Source organism: Lagopus muta, chromosome 14, assembly GCF_023343835.1.
Source record: "Lagopus muta isolate bLagMut1 chromosome 14, bLagMut1 primary, whole genome shotgun sequence".
In the NCBI taxonomy this organism is placed as follows: domain Eukaryota; kingdom Metazoa; phylum Chordata; class Aves; order Galliformes; family Phasianidae; genus Lagopus; species Lagopus muta.
Window position 1 is genome coordinate 2,628,117 of NC_064446.1, and position 20,903 is coordinate 2,649,019.

General features: G+C 46.4%; 1 protein-coding gene across 8 annotated transcripts in view; it reads left to right on the top strand.

The window, feature by feature from the left end:
* Positions 1-6,087, top strand: part of FBXW11 (F-box and WD repeat domain containing 11) — a 65,776-nt gene extending 59,689 nt beyond the window's left edge. For all 8 annotated transcript variants that reach the window (XM_048960253.1, XM_048960246.1, XM_048960251.1 and 5 more), the window contains 2 exons: positions 109-297; positions 3,653-6,087. In XM_048960253.1, coding sequence (XP_048816210.1) covers positions 109-270 — 162 coding nt within the window. In that variant the 3' untranslated portion in view covers positions 271-297; positions 3,653-6,087. The remainder of the gene's footprint in view (positions 1-108; positions 298-3,652) is intronic.
* Positions 6,088-20,903: the final 14,816 nt, after the last annotated feature.

The following is a 20,903-nucleotide window of genomic DNA, read 5'->3' on the forward strand; positions in this document are numbered from 1 at the left end:
GTGCACCAAAATTTTAATACACCACTCTGCATCCAGATCTGTGTGAGCACAAATGTAATGAAATGTTATCCTCCTCTTGGCCTGCTAACTACTGTTCATTTCTCACAGGAACATTCAGGACGTGTCTTTAGGCTCCAGTTTGATGAATTTCAGATCATTAGTAGTTCCCATGACGATACAATTCTGATCTGGGATTTCTTAAATGTGCCACCCAGTGCCCCAAACGAGACCCGCTCTCCATCTAGAACATACACTTACATCTCCAGATAACAGTCTGCACTTTACTACCCTCAGAAGGTAAGTCTTTGTCTCTTCACATAGAACATGTTCATAAATTTATCACTTCACCATTGTATTACAGGTTGTATTGCAGGTTGTATTACTCTAAACAGTAAACTGTTGCTTTCCTTAAGAAAACAGACATTTATTATGCCACTTCTTACATTACTTAGCCATGCATGGTCGTGCTTCAGCTTTCAAAACTTGCCATGTCATGCTATCTCATCCTCACGTCCCCTATAAACTCCTGTAATTGGATACTTAAGGTATAATATGGGAAGTTACTGGGTATTTGCAATGTTCTTGGAGATTTTGGTGCATTGGTACAGGTATTGCAAATATCCTGTGAAATCAGAATCTTTTGGAGCTTTTGAGGCATCTCAGGATGAAATCTTTTAACGAGCATCTTGATGTGCTCCTAGTAAACTGAAAACACATATGATCTTTGGACAAACGCTCATCACAAGTGAGCAATTCTGTGATGACCATAAGTATCTTGGAGGACTTTCAGAACTAGAAATGTTGTGTTAGGCAGTGTGACAAAGCTGTCAAAAGCAGGGCACGTGGTCTTAACCTATTTTGTTTCAGTTTTTCTGCAAGTCCGCTTCCTGTCCTTGTTCAAGCACGGTGGGTAAAAGCTCTGCTGTAGATCTGTTTGTGAGAACAATGGTTTCTTTTTCTTATGTCATCTGCGTTGCTGCCAACAATTGCACTTCACACTATAAATAGCTGTGAGTGCTGGGGCTTGGAAATGTAGAAATTGCCTTAGCAAAGAGCAGTGGCCCCTTTCTCCAGCGCCCTGTGTTAGGCTATGCTGATAACGCCGTGCTTTCAAGGAAGTGGGAGCACCACAACAAAAGGAATTAGGAGTACTACTGCCTCAGCTGGAAGGGTTTATGTAAAGTAGGTAATTAGTCGTTGGCTTAAACATTGTGGCTCTTCGTGTAAGCCTGGACTTCCGTTGTCTGTCTGTATGCGTTTATTCCTGCTATGGTCTCTGACTTCTTTCCATTCCTTCTGTAGGATCTCTCTTTCTGGCTAGGAAACAGCTTTCCATGTGAAGAAACACTTGGCTTCTTTGAGATAGTTTCTTAAAAGTCACTTTCCTCTGACCTGCACTCATCCCTCAGGAAAGTGTTGGCTGCTGTTCCTGCTGAGTGAATTCCTGCTTATTTTGAGGAAGGCCATGGTGATGTCGTCTCTGGGTAGACATCAGATCCAGTGGCTTGTTGGGTTCGACAGAGAATCGAGGCCAAAAGCTGGGCATTGCTAGACTGAGTTTCAGAACCAGTAATTATTTAATATAATCAGGCCCATGACTGAGCAAGAAGTCTCATGCTGTGATGCAGTGTTAGCACACAGAATCAGCAGAGAATGGAGCTTGCTTATTTTCTTCAAAATCTAAGGAAATATATTTACATCCAGCTCCACTAGAACTTGGGTGTAAGGTACATTTAAATCAACCCATTGCTCATATGAACTTCAGTTCTGCCCTGCTTGTGTGTTAGGGAATCACTAGTATTCCCTGCAGTATTTCATGCGTGTCCTTATTCTCCCTTTCTAAATTAAAACCTCAAATCTGACCGTATTTCTTAGTGTCAAAAGAGATATTGCAGTATTGAATACACATTGAGCAGCTCATTTAAGAAATTGTGATGTTAAGAATGTTGCTGCAAGGGTAACTTAGTGAAAACTGACCGGCTGCTTTATTCTTTGTGCAGTGGAAGGCCAGCAGAAATTTGAAAGCAAGTGATAATGTAACATTTATGTTGGGTGGAGAGGTAGTTAAATGTGACACTTTCCTGGGGGAGGTGGATCATGAAGCTGTTCAAAGCAGTGAGGTCCTTTCACACTGCTTCCCTCTCACTTCCACTTCAAAACTGTGTGTGTGGTTGTGTTCTTACGTGGAAAGCTTGGTGCCAGCACTGATGGTTGTGTCCCTGGGGACTCTGCCTTACTCTGTAGGCAGAGATGCTCCCGTTGGCTGCTGTGCCACATGGGGCAATAGCTAGGTGAACTTTTGCTGTGGAGACTCCAAGGCTTGTTGAAGTGGAATGGTTACTAGTTTGATTTGTGGAAAAGCTGTACGGAGTTTGTCTTAAGCAGAAGAGGAATGTGTTGGTGCTTTATTTTCTTTCCTGCCACATGTGACCTGCAAGATCCACTGTCATGGAGATTTGTTGATGAAATATGAAGAGCCTTTGGCAGCGTGTTCTTCCTTTGAAATTCTGCACACTTGACAATTTTGAGCAGCTTATGACTGACTTGTTTCGCGATGCAGAACTAAAAACACGCAGGGATGTGATCCCAGGAATTGCTAGTGTTGATAAATGGCTGTCCCTTCATGATGTTTCCTATACAGGGGAGATGCTGTGATGTCATTTTCTGAAGGGTTTTTCTGAAATCACAATTCACAAAACATAAATCTACATACAATTATGGTCAAACAGCTAATATTTCATTATGACATTTAATGAAAGGGTTTTATATGCTTTCAAACATTATAGTTTTCTGTGTTTTCAAACAGCCCCACGCCCTTGGTTTTTTACAAGGCTTGCAATGTTATGCCTCTTCAAAGTGGATCATTTTTGACAGTCCTGGCAGTTGGCTGTGAGAGTTTTATTGCTTTCTGTTGAACTCCTGGTGTTTATTGTAACATGATAAAAATTGTTACCATATGATACTCTGATATTCTTATATTGAGCACTAGGTCTTGTGCTAGGGGGAAGGGAAGCCATTGGTTAACATCTAAAGATGTTTTAACCTTTCTTGGGGAATTTCATATCAGAACAGGGCAGTTCACCATGGTCCACAAAAGTGATTTTGGAAAGTGGTGAGTAAAACTGAAATTTGGATTTAATTTCGCCAAGTATTTACATGGTCGTGTAACAGGATGGGGGAAACAAAGTCTAAAACTAATTTTGGTGTCTTGTCTGCTCTCTTAAAATCCTACGTATTAGGAGCCAAGTTTGTATTTTGAGCAAAGCTTGCTCCTCTGCAGCACTGGAGGAGAGGAAAGTTCATTTGTCCCTCTTTCAGTAAAGTGCCCAGCATTTAGCAGGATGAGCAGGTGGTTCACCTTTTAGCTCCCCAAAGGTGTGTAAGAAAAGCGCTCTGATGTTTGGAGCGTATTGTGCAGGAAAGGCAGTGTCCCATGGAGGTGCACCGTCCTTGGAGGAAGGACTTGTATCACAACATTATTCCCAGCTGAGTGCCTCCTCAACACGGTAAGCGCTGTACTCCTCACAGTGTTTGGTCTTGTACTTTCAGCCTGGAGTGCCAGAGATGGTGTGTGCTTAACCTTCTGCGTCTCCAAAAGGTGCTTTTTGACTTGCGTGTTCTGTGAGTTCAGTTTGTCTTTTGTCTCTTTCAGGGTTTCACAGTCTCGAACTACTGGATTTTGGCTCCTACATGCCTGAAGATGTTGATCGACAGCTAAAGTCAGAATTGGTTCTAGATGCTGTGTAGATGCAAAGCAGCACAATTCTATATCTAAATTTCTTAATCTTTCCTGCTCTCAGTGGTCGTCTTTGAATTTACTACAAATTCACTGACTTCGAGTAGATGAATTTCAGAAGCCTACCCTCCCCTGCAGTGAGAAATCCAAAGCTTCACATGTATATTGTCCGTAGAACCTGAACTCAGATGGCTTGTTTTTTCAGAAATAAATCAGACGTCAAGGAAGGACTTGGCCTAATTTATATTGCTTTGCACTTTTGTCTGACTTCAAAGAAAAAACATTCTCCAATGAAATTTGGGTGCCAAACACATACCCAGAATGTACAGAGCTTTGCTTTCCAAGTCATCATTGTCCTTTAGGCTTTGCTCTTACGACAGATTCAGAGCCTGTTTTGTTTGATAGGAGTGTACGTTGGACTCTTAGAAATATTTCTGAATTGCTCAGTAATATTTTTGGATTACAGTTTACTTGTTTCTGCACCAATAATTTCTTTTAAATTAAAGATTACCTGTAATTCAGGCTAGGTTATCTAAACTAGTTGTATAGCACTGTCTTTTCCTTTTAACTGTGCTCTGTACGACAGCCGTCCTGCGCTTCCTAATGTTTGGTATAGTAAAACCTTTCCGTGTGTGCTTGCCTCATTTCAGATACTGTATAAGCATGTAGATACGATGTACATAACAGTGTAACCTCCGGGTGCTAGGAGTCAGGATTTCCTGACACTACACACTAACGCAAGCTGTGGTAGCACTTGGCAGCAGGATGTTCTGACTACTGGCACTGTAGGGGATAATATGAATTATCTAGAAATTTTCTCTGCAAAAGGAGGTTTTCAGTATTCATTAGGATTTTTTTAATGGGAACTACATATTTTAAAATGTAATTTCTAAACTTTTTAAAAATTAAAAAAAAAAAAAAAGGTTAATTTATGTTCTGTATCTTATATTTTGTGCCGCAGTATTGACAGTTGTCTTTCTTTTACCACCAGTAGGTTGTCACAGTCGCCTGCTGATGTCCTTTAGCATTAGTTTGGCTGCTCAGTGGAGGAAGTGCCATGGGCCGAAGTGAAATTTATTTATGTTTGATTTGTTACCCTTCCTCGTGGTGGAGTGGAGGTCCCTTCAGGTCAATGCTCTGATCGCCGTGCAGGTTTCCCTACCTGTAGCTCTCAGCTGTAACCATAACGCGGTGTCCTGGTCATGGTTTCTCTTTGTTAGCATGCTTTTATTTGGAATCTCAGTAGGGTTTTTTTTTGTGTTGTCATGGTCTCCCCTCTAATTTATGTGGTCACAAACGCTACTGCATTTCTCTTATGTTGGAGTAAGCCGTGGACAGATGCAAACGTGAATATCGTACCTTCGTCAGCCATGTGTGACTGTGCCTGCTGGTGGCTTTTCTTCAGTGCTTCAGCCAGCCCGTTTTCCTGGGGAAGATACGTGCTGGCACAGAGATGGGTCACATGGATTGAGGCGTCGTTTGCGTCCCATGGCAGCGCTTTGTTGGAGCTTCGTGCCATCAGGAAGGCTGAGGGCTGTCAGATTGCTGAGGGGCTGATCCTGAGCGCAGGGAGCGTCACTGTGTGTCAAATGAGTTCGGAGAAGGCGTGCGTCGAGACGTTGCCGAGGTGGCCCAGCAGTGCATCCTGAGGTTTTCTCCTCCCCACGTTGAGAGAGGTGTTGGGATCAGTGTTCAACTCCCATTCGTGTGTTACAGCAACGTCTTTACTTCATCACGGTGACCAAACGTGAAGTACAGAAGATGAACAACGTGCTCCTGGTTGTCCATAAGATCCCTGGTTGGGAGACGTGGCAGTACTGTGTGAAGGTACCTTACTTCCCCTTCTCATCTAATAGCTTTAACATCAAATGGTCTAAAATCTGCTGCAGTGCTGAGAAAAAAACAGACAAACAAACACCAAACGTAATTGTTTCTGAAGAATGGAGTCCTTTTCTAAATGCATGTGTAAGATTTAAATTCCTGCTTTTTCCTGGGGAGATGATGGTATTTGAACATGCGGTCCGAACTTCTTTGTGCTTTGTGTAACATAGCAGTGGACTTTTGTGATTGGCACCCAAGGAACTCGACTCCTGGGATTCATGGTAGTGATCCTGGCTGCACTCTGGACTTTGATTTGCTAACATAATTGAGCAACTGTACATTACTGCTATATTAATGTTTCAAAGCACTGGGATAGTCTAATTCTAACTTGTAATTATGTTTGCCAATTACCTGTTTGGAAAGTTGGTGTATGAACAGCTTATTGAAACTGTTAAATTGTACAGATATCGTTCATGATCTAAAGCTTTGTACTGTGGAATGTGCTTAATAAAAAAAAAGTTTGAACTTAATTTGTCGAATAAATGGATCGGTAATGTCGTTAAGGCATGCTGGTATTATGCATTAGTTGATGCAAGGGCACGGTGAAATCTTGGGGAAACTCATCTGCTTTGCTGCAGCACTGGCAGCTCGTGCATCAGCAGAAGCAGCACAAGAAGAATTTCCTTGTTATTTATCAAGGATGCAGATAGGGGTGTTGAATGTTACCCATTTCCTTGGCTGCTGAAGCGATCTGTGCTCATGCTGAGCTCTGCTCCCAGAAAGGGACTCCTGATGTTCTGTGTCTTAAAAACTGCTCTCCTTGGGTTTCCTTCTGCTGATGTGCAGTGCTGAGGTTGAAGAAGTGCTTTGAAGCTCCTGCATAAGGCAGCTGTGGTCACGTAAAGGGGTGTATCTGCCATCAGGCAGACAGTAACATGAGGAAGGTTGGTCTTCCTTCCATCCCCTGCTGTTCAGTCAGTTCTGGTTGTGACTGCTTTGCTTTAAGTAATTGGAGAAATCATCGCTGCTGGGTAACGATTCATTTCTGATCGGTCCAACCAGAAGTGATTCATCCCGCAGATCTGGTGCTGCCTTGCTCTGGGAACGAGGCCCAAAGCAGTTCCCTGCTCCGTCGGTGTCCCCTCACGGTGTGGCTGTCTGTGCTGAGCGAGCTGTGACTGCATCCCCACTGCGGGGCTCGCCATCACCTCTTGGAAGTGCTGCTCTCTGTAAGCTGTGTGCAGCGACCTGAAGTGCTTTTAAAGGGGCTGAGAGTGTGAATGAGGTGCTGGCAGGGCATCAGCAAATTCTGTATTCTGAATTTATGATGTATGCTACTTCTATTCTGACATTGGATAACTTTCCCAGAGACTTTGTTCAGATTACTTCAGAGAGAGGAAAACGAATCTGCGTGTGTTAGCAGTGCAGTGGGGAAAGTGTAGCCTCACAGAAGTGTTTAAAGCCACTGCGAATGTCTTGCTGAGTATCATGACCCAAATAAGCCTTAAAAGTTCTGAGCTGCCCCTGCAGAGATACCTGGAATACACGCTGTCAGGTCAGACTTAATAACCCATTTTAGTTGGGTGGCTTTGGTTTTCCTTGCTTATGTGCTCATCTGTTAATTCCCGCTGGCTTCATGCTGTGCTTTGGGGTCCTTTGGCTCTTCATCCTTACCAAAGGTTGGGGGTGATAGGCTGTGCCGGGTGTGATGTGACTTCTGCACTGCTGTCCAACATCCTGTGGGCACTGGGCAAGCAGGGCGAATCTGGCCGTGGTTAAGGATGAGCTGTTGAGTATTCTGTTTGCAATAGCTGTGGCTGTTCAACTTGCAGCAGAATTGTTTCTCACCCTGCTCGTTGCTGTGCCGTGTTACAGCAGTGTGTGGTTTTGCTGTGTGTTGTTACATGATGCTCTCAGGGACAGGGAAGCTGTCGTTAGCCCTATCTGCTAGTTAACGTGGTGGTGTGGAAGGTTTGTGCTCAGAAATGAGGCAGTGGTTGTGTGTGTTGTGTCTTTCATGATGCACACTCGATATGATGTGGTGGCAGTGAGCAGTGAGGTGAAGCAGGCCTGGATGCTACAAACTGCCCACAGCTTTCTCCTTGGCAGCTACAGAGCTGAGTGCTCCAGGCCCAAGTTCTATGTTTGGCCTTGCTGACTCTCCTCTGCTGCATTGTGTTTTTCCTTTGCAGATGTCTGCTCTTCGTTTACCTCTGCTGCTCACCATGTCCAGAAGCTTTGTTATTTTTTTTCTGTCTCTGAGCAGCTGTGAGATGCAGAACTCCAAGTGGGGAGTGGGAACAGGACGGCCTGGGCTTTGGGAGGGTGGTGGTTACCACTGGGAAAACTTGCAGAGATAGAATGACTGGAGGGGAACAGCATGTGCAGAGAGCACTTGGATGCAAGGGAACACCTTGCTTTCCTGTCCTGCATAACTCTGGTTGTATTTCTGCAGAACCTGATTGTGCCAGATCTCCTGCTGTGGGTCAGCGCCTACCAGGGATGGCAGCAATTACAGCTAATGAGTTTCAGGTGTTTGCTCTTTCCTGGATCAGTGGTGGAGCTGCCCAACACTGCCTTGCAGCATATGTTGGGCAGACACCAAACCTCTTTGCTAGTCTGGAGCTAGAAGCTGCTTCCTAACAGAGCAGGAGTTGATTACCAGCCAGGAGGTGACCCTTGCAACGCTTGCCCAATTACAAATAACTTTCTGAAGCATCTATCTAGTGGGCTGAATTAAGGAAGCATCTGGAATGGGTTTTTTTGGCCTTTCTTTCCAAAGCTTTATAGCAAATTGTGCAAACACATGCAGGAAGCATTACAAAAGCTGTGTATGTCCAAAGAATTAGCAGATGTTATCCCTCTACTCTTTCAGGGAGCAGGGATGAGCCTGCTTGCTCCCAGGGCTGGAACTGACCTTAGGAGAGCAAAATGACTTGGGTCAGCATGGAGCAGATGACCTTCAGTGTGCAGAGGTGAGCTCCCCTCAGTGCAGGTGCATTGCACTTCCCAGGCAGGCTTTTATGGCTGTTATTCCCCCCTTGTTGCTCTTTTTGAGCTCTCACATTCATGGGTTCGCTGATAGAATCTACGCTCCGGATGGAGGGCTGCACCTTCCAGAGTCTGAGTGGTTTGTGTGGGACGAGGCAACTGCTCCAGTGCACAGGTGGTGCTTTGGAGAGGTTGAGGGGGAATGGAGAGAGGGTCGCCATGGCTGGCCCTGGGCTTAGGGAAAGCAGGGCAGGGTATGGGATGCTCAGGTCCTCCCTGCTGCTTGAGCAGAACAACCCAATCCGAGGCCGATCTGAGGGTTTTAAGGTTTCCTTGTACCCTATTTGTGGAGATTGAAGCTCAGTGCAGTGAGCCACCTGCACACGTGGCCAGGGCTATGCTGCAGGTAGGGCAGTCCCTTGCTCAGGCCCAGCACCTGCTGCACAGCCCTGCTGGCCAGTGAAAGTGCTGTGGAGCAGCTGGAGCTTCCTTACCAGGTCCCCTCCAAAGTGCTTTCCTTTGGTGCCAGGATGCTTCCCATCCTGTCCTGCATGGGTTTGGTGCAGGATGGTATTGGAGGGCAGCAGAGAACTGGACTTTCTTTGCTGCAGGGCTGAGTATTGCTGCCAGCACAGTGGAAGAACGCTGAGCATCACTGCCCCTGGGGATGCAATCTGAAGTGGGGCTTCCAGTCTGTTCCTGGCTTTAGTTCTTCACCTATCTGTTGCTATTTGCATGGCTTGACAGAGAAACATCATCTCGTTTCCTGCAGTCTGCTTGTGCTCAGTTAAACCTTGCTTGAATCTCTGCCTCATTTGAAGTAGCTGTGAGCTGTTTTGGGGGGAGAGGTTGCACTGCTGCTGCTCTGCAGTGGTTCTGCAGCTCCAAACGCACGCTGCCCATGTGCCATAGAAGCCATATTGCTACAGCCCCACGTGCTTCCTTTCACCTGACAGTCTTTTCCCAAGACCCTCCCTGTGCAGCGAATGGTGACTTCTGCCAAGCCCTTCCCCGGGCACCTGCTGTGCCCTTGGTCTTGTGTCCAAATATCAGACTGGCTCAGAAGTGACAGCAAAAGTGACAGCGGGATGAGGCTGTCAGATCTGCCTCCTGTGGAACTGCTGTGCTCATGGAATTCGAGGGACCTTCCTATGGTGCAGAAATGGGCTTACACCCCGGTGAGAAGTGTTGAAGGCTTGAGTCTTAATCACAGAGAGAAGAGCATTACAGATAATAAATTAAGAATGGTTACTACCAGGTACCTATCACAGAGCAGGGGGATTTGGAGCTGAAATCTCAGCAAGCATCACAGCTGGGGGTGCAGTAAGGCTTGGTGGCAGTTGTCCTCTGAAAGTTGCATCTCAGCTTGGCCCAGGAAAAGGAATCTGGTCTATTATTTGTATGGGTTATTTGAGAAAAGCTATAGGGAAGGATCATCAGACAGAAACCATCACTGAGATGCTAAGATGGTGTGTAGCTCAGGGCAGCAGCGTGGCAGTGCTGAGAGGAAGGTGGCAGCGTGTGGCTGCTGTATGCCAGGCCCACAAACCAGAACTGATGGGGTTGAAACTGTTTTACCACAAGCCCTTCATAACTGAGGCAGTGTGTAGATGCTGGCTGCCAAGTAAGGCCTGGAGGTGGCAACAGGAAGGCTGATGATGAGAGCTTGCACGTGTGACATGTGCTGAGGGCTTGGGAATGGGAGCTGTGATGTCTGCTCTGCATCACTCTGGTCCACCAAAGGCTTTGTGCCCACGATTTGAGCTGGCTTCCAAATGTGGGTGCTCCCTGCAGCTGCCTCAGGCCATCAGTTGTGTCTGGGGTCTTCTCTCCCTGCCCTGTATTTTCTTTCCCTGCCTGCACAATGGCTGGGACGTTTCCTGCCTCTTTTCCAAGTGAGCATCCCTTGTGGTACTGTGGGTTTTTCCTCTCAACTCCTTCACTCCTGAAATCCACCCCTTCCCATGTGTACGCCATTCCCTTGCCCACAGCAAAGTGCTGCCTTTTTGCCCAGATCCCTTCCACCAAACAGCAAAACCACCCGGCCAAACTCAGCCATGGCCTGCTGGGGGCAACAGCATGGCTGGAGGGCAGGAGGGCTGGCTGCTGTTCTCCTCTGCCAAGAAATGCTCAGCTGCAATGCAGTGCTGTTGCTTCCACAAGTCAAAAGCCTCCAGGAAGACAGGAAACAGCAGTCTTCCCTTCTGGAGAAGTGAGAGGGTTGTGCATTTTTGGAGGTTTATTCTTGGTACTCAGAAGGGCTCCATGAATAGCAGAGGCTGCGCACGCCAACAAGAGGGGGAATGCAGATAGAAGTGAGCGCTGCTCCTGAGGGACGATTCCCCTCGGGATGCAGAGGACAACTGTGAGACGTTCCCAGTGTGTTTGTGGATGCCCCACACTGACAGCCGTTGCTCAGGGCTGATGTGCTGGTATGAAGTGTGTCAGTGCAGGAATGGCTTCGCTTTCATCCAGGAGCACAAACAAGGTTCTGGGGCTGCCAGGCACCGTAATCTGCACCCAAACCTCCTGCTGGCCAGTGTGGTAAGTCAGCCCCTCCTGGGTGGCCCTTTTTCTTCTTTTTTTTTTTAATTTCTAATATCTGCAGACAGGTCTTGGACTGAAGTAGAAACAGCTTTGCTTGTCTGAATAATTTAAAGAACTGCGATTTCATCTTTTCTTTGGCGCAGCTCAGTGCAAATAAAGGGAGATGCGTTTGTATCTCTTGACTACCCTCTTTCCACAGTCTAAAATCTTCTGTTTTCTTTTCCTCCTTTTTCCTTTGAAGGAAGCCTTTGAAGGTTTTATTTTTAATTTCCAAACACATGCTTAGAAGGAAAGATTACTTTTTTCTGTGTATCTTGCCCTGAGACAGGCTGGCATTTCTTTGCTGGAGGAGGAGAGCTGGGGATGGGGGCTTGAGCCTTGCCAGCTGAGCCTGTTGGCTGGAAAGGCAGTGGGTGAAGAGGTGGTGCCTGCTGTCTGTGGAGAAGGAGGCTGCGAGGTGCCTATCAAGATATGTTGGTGGCAAAGTCTGCTCAGGACCTGAGGCATCTCTCCAGCAAAGCCTCTGACCTGATGAAGAGCCTCCACTGGAGTTGGCATCTCTCCCAACAGGAGCACGTGAGCAGCATGCCTCTGCTTTGCTGCCTGTTCCTTCTGGAGGTAAGGGAAAAGTAAGGTGGAAATTCGGTGCCTGCTGCAGCCTTGCAGGTTAACTCGGTGTCCTTGAGTGGTTGAGCCATCAGCATCCGTGTGACCTTAGTAAGGCAGGAGGTGCCAGCAATCTGTGTATTCTCAGAGACAGAGATGCCATGGATGCGACAGAGTTACTGTCAGAGGGATTGAGGTATGAAACGCCCCTGAGCAGTGCCTGCAGGTCCTGTTATCATAGAGGAAAAGTAGTTCTCTCACAGCCAAATTCCTGCCTTGAAGTGAAGAGACCAAAAAATGATCTGAGTTACCAGATTTCCATGTTAGAAGCCAGCAGTGCTTTGGGTGTGCAGAGCAGGCACAGCTCTGTGTCTCCCTACAGCTCTGGCTGCACAGTCAAGGTTTGCCCACTGTCAAATCCAACAGATCTTTTAACAGTCCTCAAATCCTTGATCCATGTCCTCACCTGATCTGCCATGAGATTTATCCTCTTTGTGTGCAATTATTTGTACTCTTTTGCCTCGAATTCCTGGATTTCATTTGATGACTGAGAACTTCCCTAGGGCATCTCTGGAAAGCAAGCATGGAGCTGTGGGACTTGAGGTGCTGCTGCAGTACTGCTCTCAGCCAAATGCCCTGGATTCTTCTCATCTACAGGTCAAATGTAGTAGAAGGCTCAGTATTCTGGGAGGATCTGAGCAACCACTGTTCTGAACAGCAGTGGGAGATTTGCAGGTCTCCAGTGCAGCAGGCAGCTGGCTTTTCCAAGCTTGCTGTGGCGAGACGTGGCTGCTCTCGTTTGGGAATCTGAGCTGTCGTTTGTGTCATTTAATTAGAACTCCCAAATGGAAACGGTTTTGAAGGATGGGTGTCAGAAATAAATTTAGAAATTAAAAAACAAAAAACAAACAAAAAAAAAGGTCAAGAGGGCTGGAATAACTCCATCTCTTGGGGTTTCATGAGCAGAACGATCTAAGAAGTCCCACGTCACTTATTTTTGTTGTGCAGATTCTTTGGGGAATGCTGTGACAAGCAGCCACGAGGCTTTTCTCCATCTGTAGCTCTCAGAGGAGTGAATCCTTTAGCAGTTACTCCCTGTAAAGTTCCCCCAAGATGTGCTGCAGGGATGTTTTTGCCTCCTCCAGGTAAGGCTTGTTGGATGAGTCCAGATTCAAGCCCTCAGCACTGGTATTTTTACAGCAGCAACCACGACATCCCATTGGATCAGGATCAAGGTGTTAGTCCTAGTTTCTAAGGTGCGTAGTGGTTGGATTGCAGATTTCTGACAGCCAGAAGCATCCAGCCTGAATTAAGCAGCACAACATTGCTGGCAGTGCAGAGCTGTTACAAGGATGGGTAAAGCTGGTCTGCATGGGCCTTCCTCTGAGCTGTCCCACGTGCCTGGGGATGCCCAGCACCATGAGCAGCTGTGCTGTGGGCAGTGTTCCACCTTTGCTGAGTGACATGGGGAGTTCAGCCTCGCTTAAAGGATGAGCATAGATAAAATGCCAAAAAAAGAGGAGAAAAAAAAAAAGAGAGAGAAAGATCCTCTGCTTCTCACCTCCAACAGTTCTTCTCCTAACGGTGCCAGGCTGGATCCAGTGTGCAGGAATGCAACCCTGCTCTGTTGGAAGAAGGGCAGAGGAATGTCTGCACGTGCCAGACACAAACTCCATTGCTTAGCATACTGATGAAACAGGTTGCAACCATCAGTGCAGCTTAAAACCCAAACTGACTCATCCCTTGGGAATGCTAAGATTGCATTTTGGTTGCTCTGTCAAGGCTTGATGAGGTTTTTTTTTTGTGATCCAGACCCAGCCTGCTGAGGAAACTGCTGTGCTTCTTGTCAGTGGCAGCTGTTATTGCTGCCCTGTGTTGTGCTGGGCCCCGTGTTCCTGCAGCCTCTTGCTGCTGCCCTGCAGTGTGACAGCCTTGCAGCATTCGTTGACTTTCCCAAGCTCCAGCTTTTTCTGGATACTTCAAAAAACATTTCTGTTGTTTCTGTTGTGCTCTTTGTTATGGGATGCAAGTCTGTTGTTAATGACTTCCAAACCAGGAAAAACTACTGCTGTGAAAGGCAGCATCTTCACTGTAGTTCGTGTGTCTTCCATGGAAATGCTTGTATTTTCTGCTTTTTATTGGCATTGACATCCATTTTTTATGTTGCTATTGACAAGAGGCTGTGATTCCAGACATAAGATGGTGCAGATCAGCAGCAAGTACCAACATTTCTATCTAACATCCTCTTAGAATCTGAGTGTCGTAACAGAATGAAGGACCTGATGGAATCTTGGTAGCTCTTGATTTAGTTGTTGAGTTCCCTTAATGTTCCCTCTATCAGCAAATATTCAGCAACAAAAGCTACTTGCAGTGGCTGAAATAGTGAACTTTTAATCCTTTTGTTTTCTTTTAAAAAATATTCCAAATAGTAATTCAACAAGAAAAAATTACAGCTGAACCAAAGAGAGATTCCACACAATTTTCAATGGGTTTTATGCATCTCTGCAGCACGTATTTGGGTGTATCCATGTAGGCATTAGTAAGGACTAGTTTTTGTCTCCCCTCTGATAATTAGCGAATACTGCTTTGCACGAGGGAGTATTTAGTTACAGCTGCATTTGTAAAGGCTTGGAGTTTGACCCCTCTCTGTCCCAGTGTATTTCCTGCTGTCTGGGCACTGCTATGGACCTGAAGCAGCCCTGATGGGAGGGGATCCAGTTCTGTCTGAGGGCTGCAGGCTCCCGCTGCCTGTGGAGCTCCTGGTGTCAGCGTGAAGAAGCTTCTTGCCAGCAGATGAACCCAACGACCTTGCAGGTCTCTCCTATCTAACTATGACATCCCTGATTAGTTTTGCATATGCCTTCTCTCTGCAGAACGTTTGTCTGTGTTTCAGTGGCTCCTTGGAGGTGATGTGGGGGATTTGATTGAGAAAAGGTGCTCGGAGTATCAGACACACATGGTTGCCTCCAAATCCCCCAAAGTGTTTTGGCAAGTGCAATGTAAAGCCATCCTGCCGGCTCCTCCCCAGTGCTTGTAGGCATTCCTTCACTTCAGCACATGCTCCTGGCCAACGCGCAAACCCTTGACACAGTTTACAGCAAATGCCACGAGGCTGAAGCTGCGAAAGGAAAAATCCAAACCACCAGCATTTGGATTGAAATGCACGCATTTCCCTCCTGAATGGGATTGAGCTGAGCAAAGAGGAGAGAGGCAGGCAGCGGCCAGGGCGGTGTTGCCCCAAACCTCTGCTTCCCCTTGGGCAGGATAGAAAATCATTGGCTTTTCGGATGGACCCTCAGTTTTGGAGGGGGGTGCAGGTATAAATGGGCTGGGAGGCCATGATTCGTGGTCTGGCTGACATCTGAGAAGGCCCATTTTGTGCTCCCTACCCCACCTTGGTGCCTTTTGGCATGAAACCCGTGAAATGGAGAGTTCTCATTTATCTTTGCAGCCCCTCTGGTCACAGCCCTAGGCACAGACTGTGGGCAGAAGGATACAGAGGGGTTTTGGGGATGGGAAGAGCAACACAAGCAGCAGGATGAGCAGCCTCTGTATTGTGCCACAAGCATTGGTGGCAGGGAAAGTTTGTTTTGCAGGGATGTCTGTCCTGGTTGAACCCATTGTTTAGAGATACCAGTGTGGTATCCTGCACCTCCTGGATGAAGGCAGCAATGGACAACCATGGAGACTGCCCCGTGTTCCTACGTCTGTGCCCATATAGAATGCAGAGACCAGCTTTGTGAGCACAGGAGCTTATTGCAAAAGCTGTGTTCTAACTCCAGCTGTGTTGACAGCAAGCTATAAGTCTCATTCACACCATGCTGTTGAGGGTCTGTATTTTTCCTCACAAAGAAACGAACCGTTGTGCCTAGAAAGAAAACGGTGGAGAAATCCACCAGTGCCTTGGTGGTATTAGCAGGAATGGTGGCAGCAGGGCAGCGGTGACCAACGTGACGGTGAAATAGTTAAGCACCGACCCTGAACTCTGCAGCAGAACTTGTGCTGGGCTGCGTGGGGTTGAACCAGCACTCCTGGCCCTACCCCACCTGAATCCTTGGGAGGAGATGGCTCTGCACAGTTGAGCTGCCTTCAGCTGTGAGCCAGGGGCATGGTTCTCCTGTGAGGTGGGTCTCCCTAAAACATGGCGATTGCCTTGATGCTCCAAGAAACTGTGGGCAGCAGCCTATGCAGGCCAGGCAAAGTTGTGCCTCTCTCTGGAAGCAACAGCTGCTTCTCAGACATTCTGTAGGAAAAGGCAGTCCAGAATCATGAGCCTTCATCAAACGTGGGGATTAATCAACAGGAGGCTGAGTTATCACCCACCTCTGCTGGGCTGTTGGGCACTGAATTCTCCATCAGCCCCTGCCTGCATCTGGTAGGAGCGATGCTCTGTGAACCACAGCGTCTAGAAGCTGCATTTTAATGGCCAGCGTCCATTGAGATGAACACAGTATGAAACATTGGAGGGCTGGTATTGAATGTGGAGGCTGGTGGCCCTGCGTGTGGCAGGGGGTTGGAGATTCGTGATCCGTGAGGTCCCTCCCAACCCTGGCCATTCCGTGATTCTGTGAGGGCAGCAAAGAGACAAACCTCTCTCCTCAGAGCAATGTTGGCTCCTGCTTCCAGACCCAGCCTATGGATGTGCCTCAGAAGTAAAGCTGAGTGCCCTGGTAGCCACCGGAACGCAGCCACCTCTGCATCGCTGGTTCAGAGACATCCCATCGAGGGCAGGCAATGCTTTGCTCACTAATTGCATTTCAGGACACATAATCCTTACTTCACACTTTTTCCCAGACAATATCTTTCCATATAATCTTAATGATTCCTGCTGCAATAACAAATAGGCAGCCCTGAGAATAACTTCACACTCAATTGCTCGTGCCAAGAATCTCACCACTTGGCCCTTCTCTGGGTGTTTTCCCTCCAATCCATCTGCACAAACAGAAGTGGGCCAGTTCTGCGCCTCAGGAATGAGGAGATAAAAAGGCAATAATTTATTTTTCCACCAAAGCTAGAAGTATTTTATAGAATTTGCTCAAGTTTTTGTTTCAGGAAATTTCATCATGTCTCCAGGAAAAAAAGAAAAAAAAAAAAAGAAAAAAAGCGTCTAATTGGCCTCAGATTTTCTAACTCCCTTTTCATTTTTGTAATATGAGGAGGTCTAGGTCATCTCAAGGTCACTGCAGTTAGTGTTGCTTTAGTGCACCTCTGTGGATACCTCCTTTCTGCAGCAGTTTCTCCTTTAAAAACAGCCCCAGCCTGCTGCTGTAACAGCCACTTTCTTTGGCAACCATTTGCATTCCTTTAGCATATGGAAATATTTTTTAAAACACATACCAGGGTATGCTGCTTATAGGTGAAACTCTGTCAGAAATGGAGCAAATGCTTCCAAACTATTTGAATGTTGTTACATATACGTAAAAAACTCTCTCAGCTTTGAGCAGAAAGCTGCCATTTCCCATTGTCTAAATTGGAACCTTAGCTAATGTCAAAATAAAATGCTGCTGGTCATCAAATTAATAAAAATGTTTTGCTTGGGAAAAATTTAATTTCAGCACCCTCCCAAGACTTCCTGCTGTCCTGACGTGTTGGCTTACATGGCTTCAGATGGTGAGCTGCATTCCGGCCTTTTAGCTTGGGTTTTCTGATCTGAGAAAAGATGTGGACTGAAATATTTCACCTTGGGGTGGATTCATAGAATCATAGAATGACCTGGGTTGAAAAGGACCACAGTGATCATCTGGTTCCAACCCCCTGCTGTGTGCAGGTCACCAACCAGCAGCCCAGGCTGCCCAGAGCCACATCCAGCCTGGCCTTGAATGCCTGCAGGGATGGGGCATCCACAGCCTCCTTGGGCAACCTGTGCCAGTGCCTCACCTGGAAAAAGGAGCACATGCTGTAGAAAAGTAGGTAAAAAGAAGTATGTGTATCTGAATGACCAGGTTGTTTTCTAAAAGGCAAGGACCAAACAGGACTGGTGAAAGAAAGTATTATCCCTGTCCAATGTTGAGGAACTGTGGCATGGAAGAGAAGAGTAGTTTGCATTTTGTTGAACGCCTGTGGCCCAGGTCACGTTTTAACCTCTCCACCCCTTATCTACAGCTTTCCTTTGGACACGGTCATCTCAGGCTGGAGCTGATGGGTGTTTCAGCTGTACATTTGCATCACAGCTGATGCACTCTACACATGCCTCCATGTCATGTCCATTTGGTTTTGTCTCTTTATGTTGTTGGTGTCAAAAACTAACAAAGGTTTGCAAATTCACAAAGGCAATGCCCAAGCACAAACGGGAATGGGTCAGGAGAGCCCAGGCAGGCACTTCTGAGGAAGGAGATGCTGGTGCACAGATGTGCTTTCTGCTTTCATCCTCAAATCACAATAAAGCAAGGTAACGTGTCTTATAATGCTAAGGGAGAGCAAACTGCAGGGGTCAGAGAGAAAAGAGAAGTAGAGAAGATGAGGCGATGCACTGCAAAGCGTTCTTCCATGGCAGGAGCCATGGTGCATTTCCTCAAGTATGGAATAGGCTTTGTTGGAGGTTTGGCAGCTGTCAATGCCTGGTTTTGCTTCACTATTTCATACGTTTGCCAAACTGCTGCTGGACTCGGGGGCTGAGAAATGATTCTGTGCTAGGGAGTTTAATTACAAGGAGGGTTTTGGAAAAAGGTTTGTATGGAAGTAGTTGTGTTCCTGTGGGATTTTTTTTAGGCAAGCATGTGGTTAAGCAAAGTGAGAGGTTGGATCCTGGTACTGAGATATGTGTTTGTTTGGGGAGAAAAAATGTGTAAGATACCCTGAGCTGCAGCTGGAATCTCTTGCTTGCTGAAGGTGTCTGGTCCTCACTTCCCCATGGCTCTGATTTCTGGTCGTATGTAGCAGTCCTGGGAAATGCAGTCAAGGCACAGCTTTGGGTGTGTGTTTGCATTGTTTGCCTTGCAAAAATGTTGTCATTCAGTAGCATCTTTATTGCTCAGTGGAAAAGCTGCTGTGAGCCTATGCCAGTGATGTCTTGAGAGAGTTACACTAGCCTGAAAGGCAAGAGAGGTCAAACCCGGCTTTGCTCAAGATCACATTTCTGAGAACAGAAAGGCACAAATGGCTGCACTGGGTGTCTTGACTGGGTTAGGAATGAAAACTGGAGCAGAATTCAAAAAAATTATATATTCAGGGCAAGGGTAGCAACGAAAGCAATACCAAAATAAGCCCTGCACGACCAGGAAGGCAAACGGCAACGTTTCAGAATGAATTCTCTTTCCCTTCAAAGCCACAGTTACAGGGTCTGATTTGCTGCAGGGATGGACTATGACAGGCACAGGTTTAGCAGGTGCCTGAGCTTATTTGCACATTGCAACTAGAGTGATAGTGCTGCTCTGCACATCCTTGCTCGTGTTCCTTCCTTGAAAGCCCTTATGCTTGATCAGATTTTCTCTTTTTTGTATTAACTTCAGGAGATGTTGGTGAGCAGAGAGGCAATCCAGAACAGGTGGAGCAGGATTATTTCTGTAAAGAAAAACTCCTGATCCTGTTACAGGGCACGAAAACTGGCTGGATGTCCTCTTGAGTGCTGCTCTCAGTGTACTTGTTCGAATGCATGGAGTCCCAAAACAAGAATATCTGCAATTTTGTGTCCTTATGTGTAAACTTCTTCCTTGTACTGGTTTTGCCTCTTCTATACTGCTCCTTTTGAAGGTTTACACGTTTTACTTTGCCTAGATTCTGGGCAAAAATGTAAACCTCCAAGCCTTTTGCACTGGAACTGTTGTGTTTCACATGTGATGAGGTTTAACACAACCTTAGGGATGTGGATTGTGTGAAAATACCCTGGGCTGCCTAAAGTCATCTTGTTGCAATGGCAAATACCATTTAACAAGTACAACAAAAACAAGCCCTGCTGTTTTTGAATGTTGTTGATTGCTCATTTGCTGTGATTCTTTGTGAGCGTGCCGTTGATTTGCATGGATGAAAGAGCCATGGATTCTGTATTTGGATAACAAACATTAAAGCAGCCCAATTTCTTGAGGAACAATGCTAAGAGCAGATGGCAAAGAGGGTGCATTTGCCACTCATGGGGAGGAACTGAAATAGCAGCAGAGCATCCAGGTGGCACCAGTGAGCACGGGCTGCTTAGGCAGCCTCCCCTCTCCCACATCCTGGAGATTTGGGTCCTGGTTCAGCACAGATACTCCTCTGCTTGTTCATGACTTTATGTGAATCATTACATTCAGCCACAACAGGGCCTTCGTCTCACTTAGGGGCCCTTCTCCCACAACCATAAACGAAGAGAAATTGTGTAGCTATTATTGCAGGGCTTAAGTTCTCTCTCTCACAACCAGACACATGGCCTAGTATCTGTTGGCAAGCAGGGAATGCAAAATGAAACACGTTATATATGATCTATTTACAGCTGTGTATGTGCTGGTGCGGATCCATCTGTGTTTCAGGCCATTTGCCACGTGGGGTGCACTGGGAGGGAAGCCCACTCGGAAAACAAATCTGCAGAACAAGGCATTTCTATGGGTCATAGAATCATAGAATTGCTCAGGTTGGAAAAGACCTTAAAGATCATCAAGTCCAACCACAACCTGACCATACTACGGTCTTGGGTCTTGAATAAGATCTTTTGCCCTCAGGATTTTGTTTTTTTCTCCTGCATCTGATGACCACTCAGACATTACAGTGAGCCTGAAGTCAGCTGTTCTCTTTGCATGGTTAGTTCCTACAGGATTTAGTCCTCATATGGACCAAGCTGGATGAACGGATTTTCAAGAGATTACTGTGTATCTGGTGCCACATGCTTTTGAAAATATAAGCAGTGTACAGGGGCTGACTTTAAGCAAAATATTTGAAAACTGTGCCATCCTTGTTATTGCTGAACCCTGCGTGTCAGTAGATCTGAGGGTCTTTGCAGGTGGAATGTGCTCCATCTATCCAGCTGCTTTCCTTGGGAGACCATCCTGGTTCGTTTTTACCTTCTGCTGTGTTAGATAAATAATACAATTAACGAAGGAATAACTGGCATGTTTTTTCTGTTGGTGAATTTCCTACAAATACCTATTTCCAATAGTCTGAATTGCTTGCCTCTGGCTATTTGCTGTGAGTTGCCCAGAGTGAGTGATTAATTGTGTATGTTGGGTGCTTTTGTTGCATTTTGCTTTTTCCTTCCATGAAACAAGAGGAGTGAAATGAGGAAATTCAAGTTGCC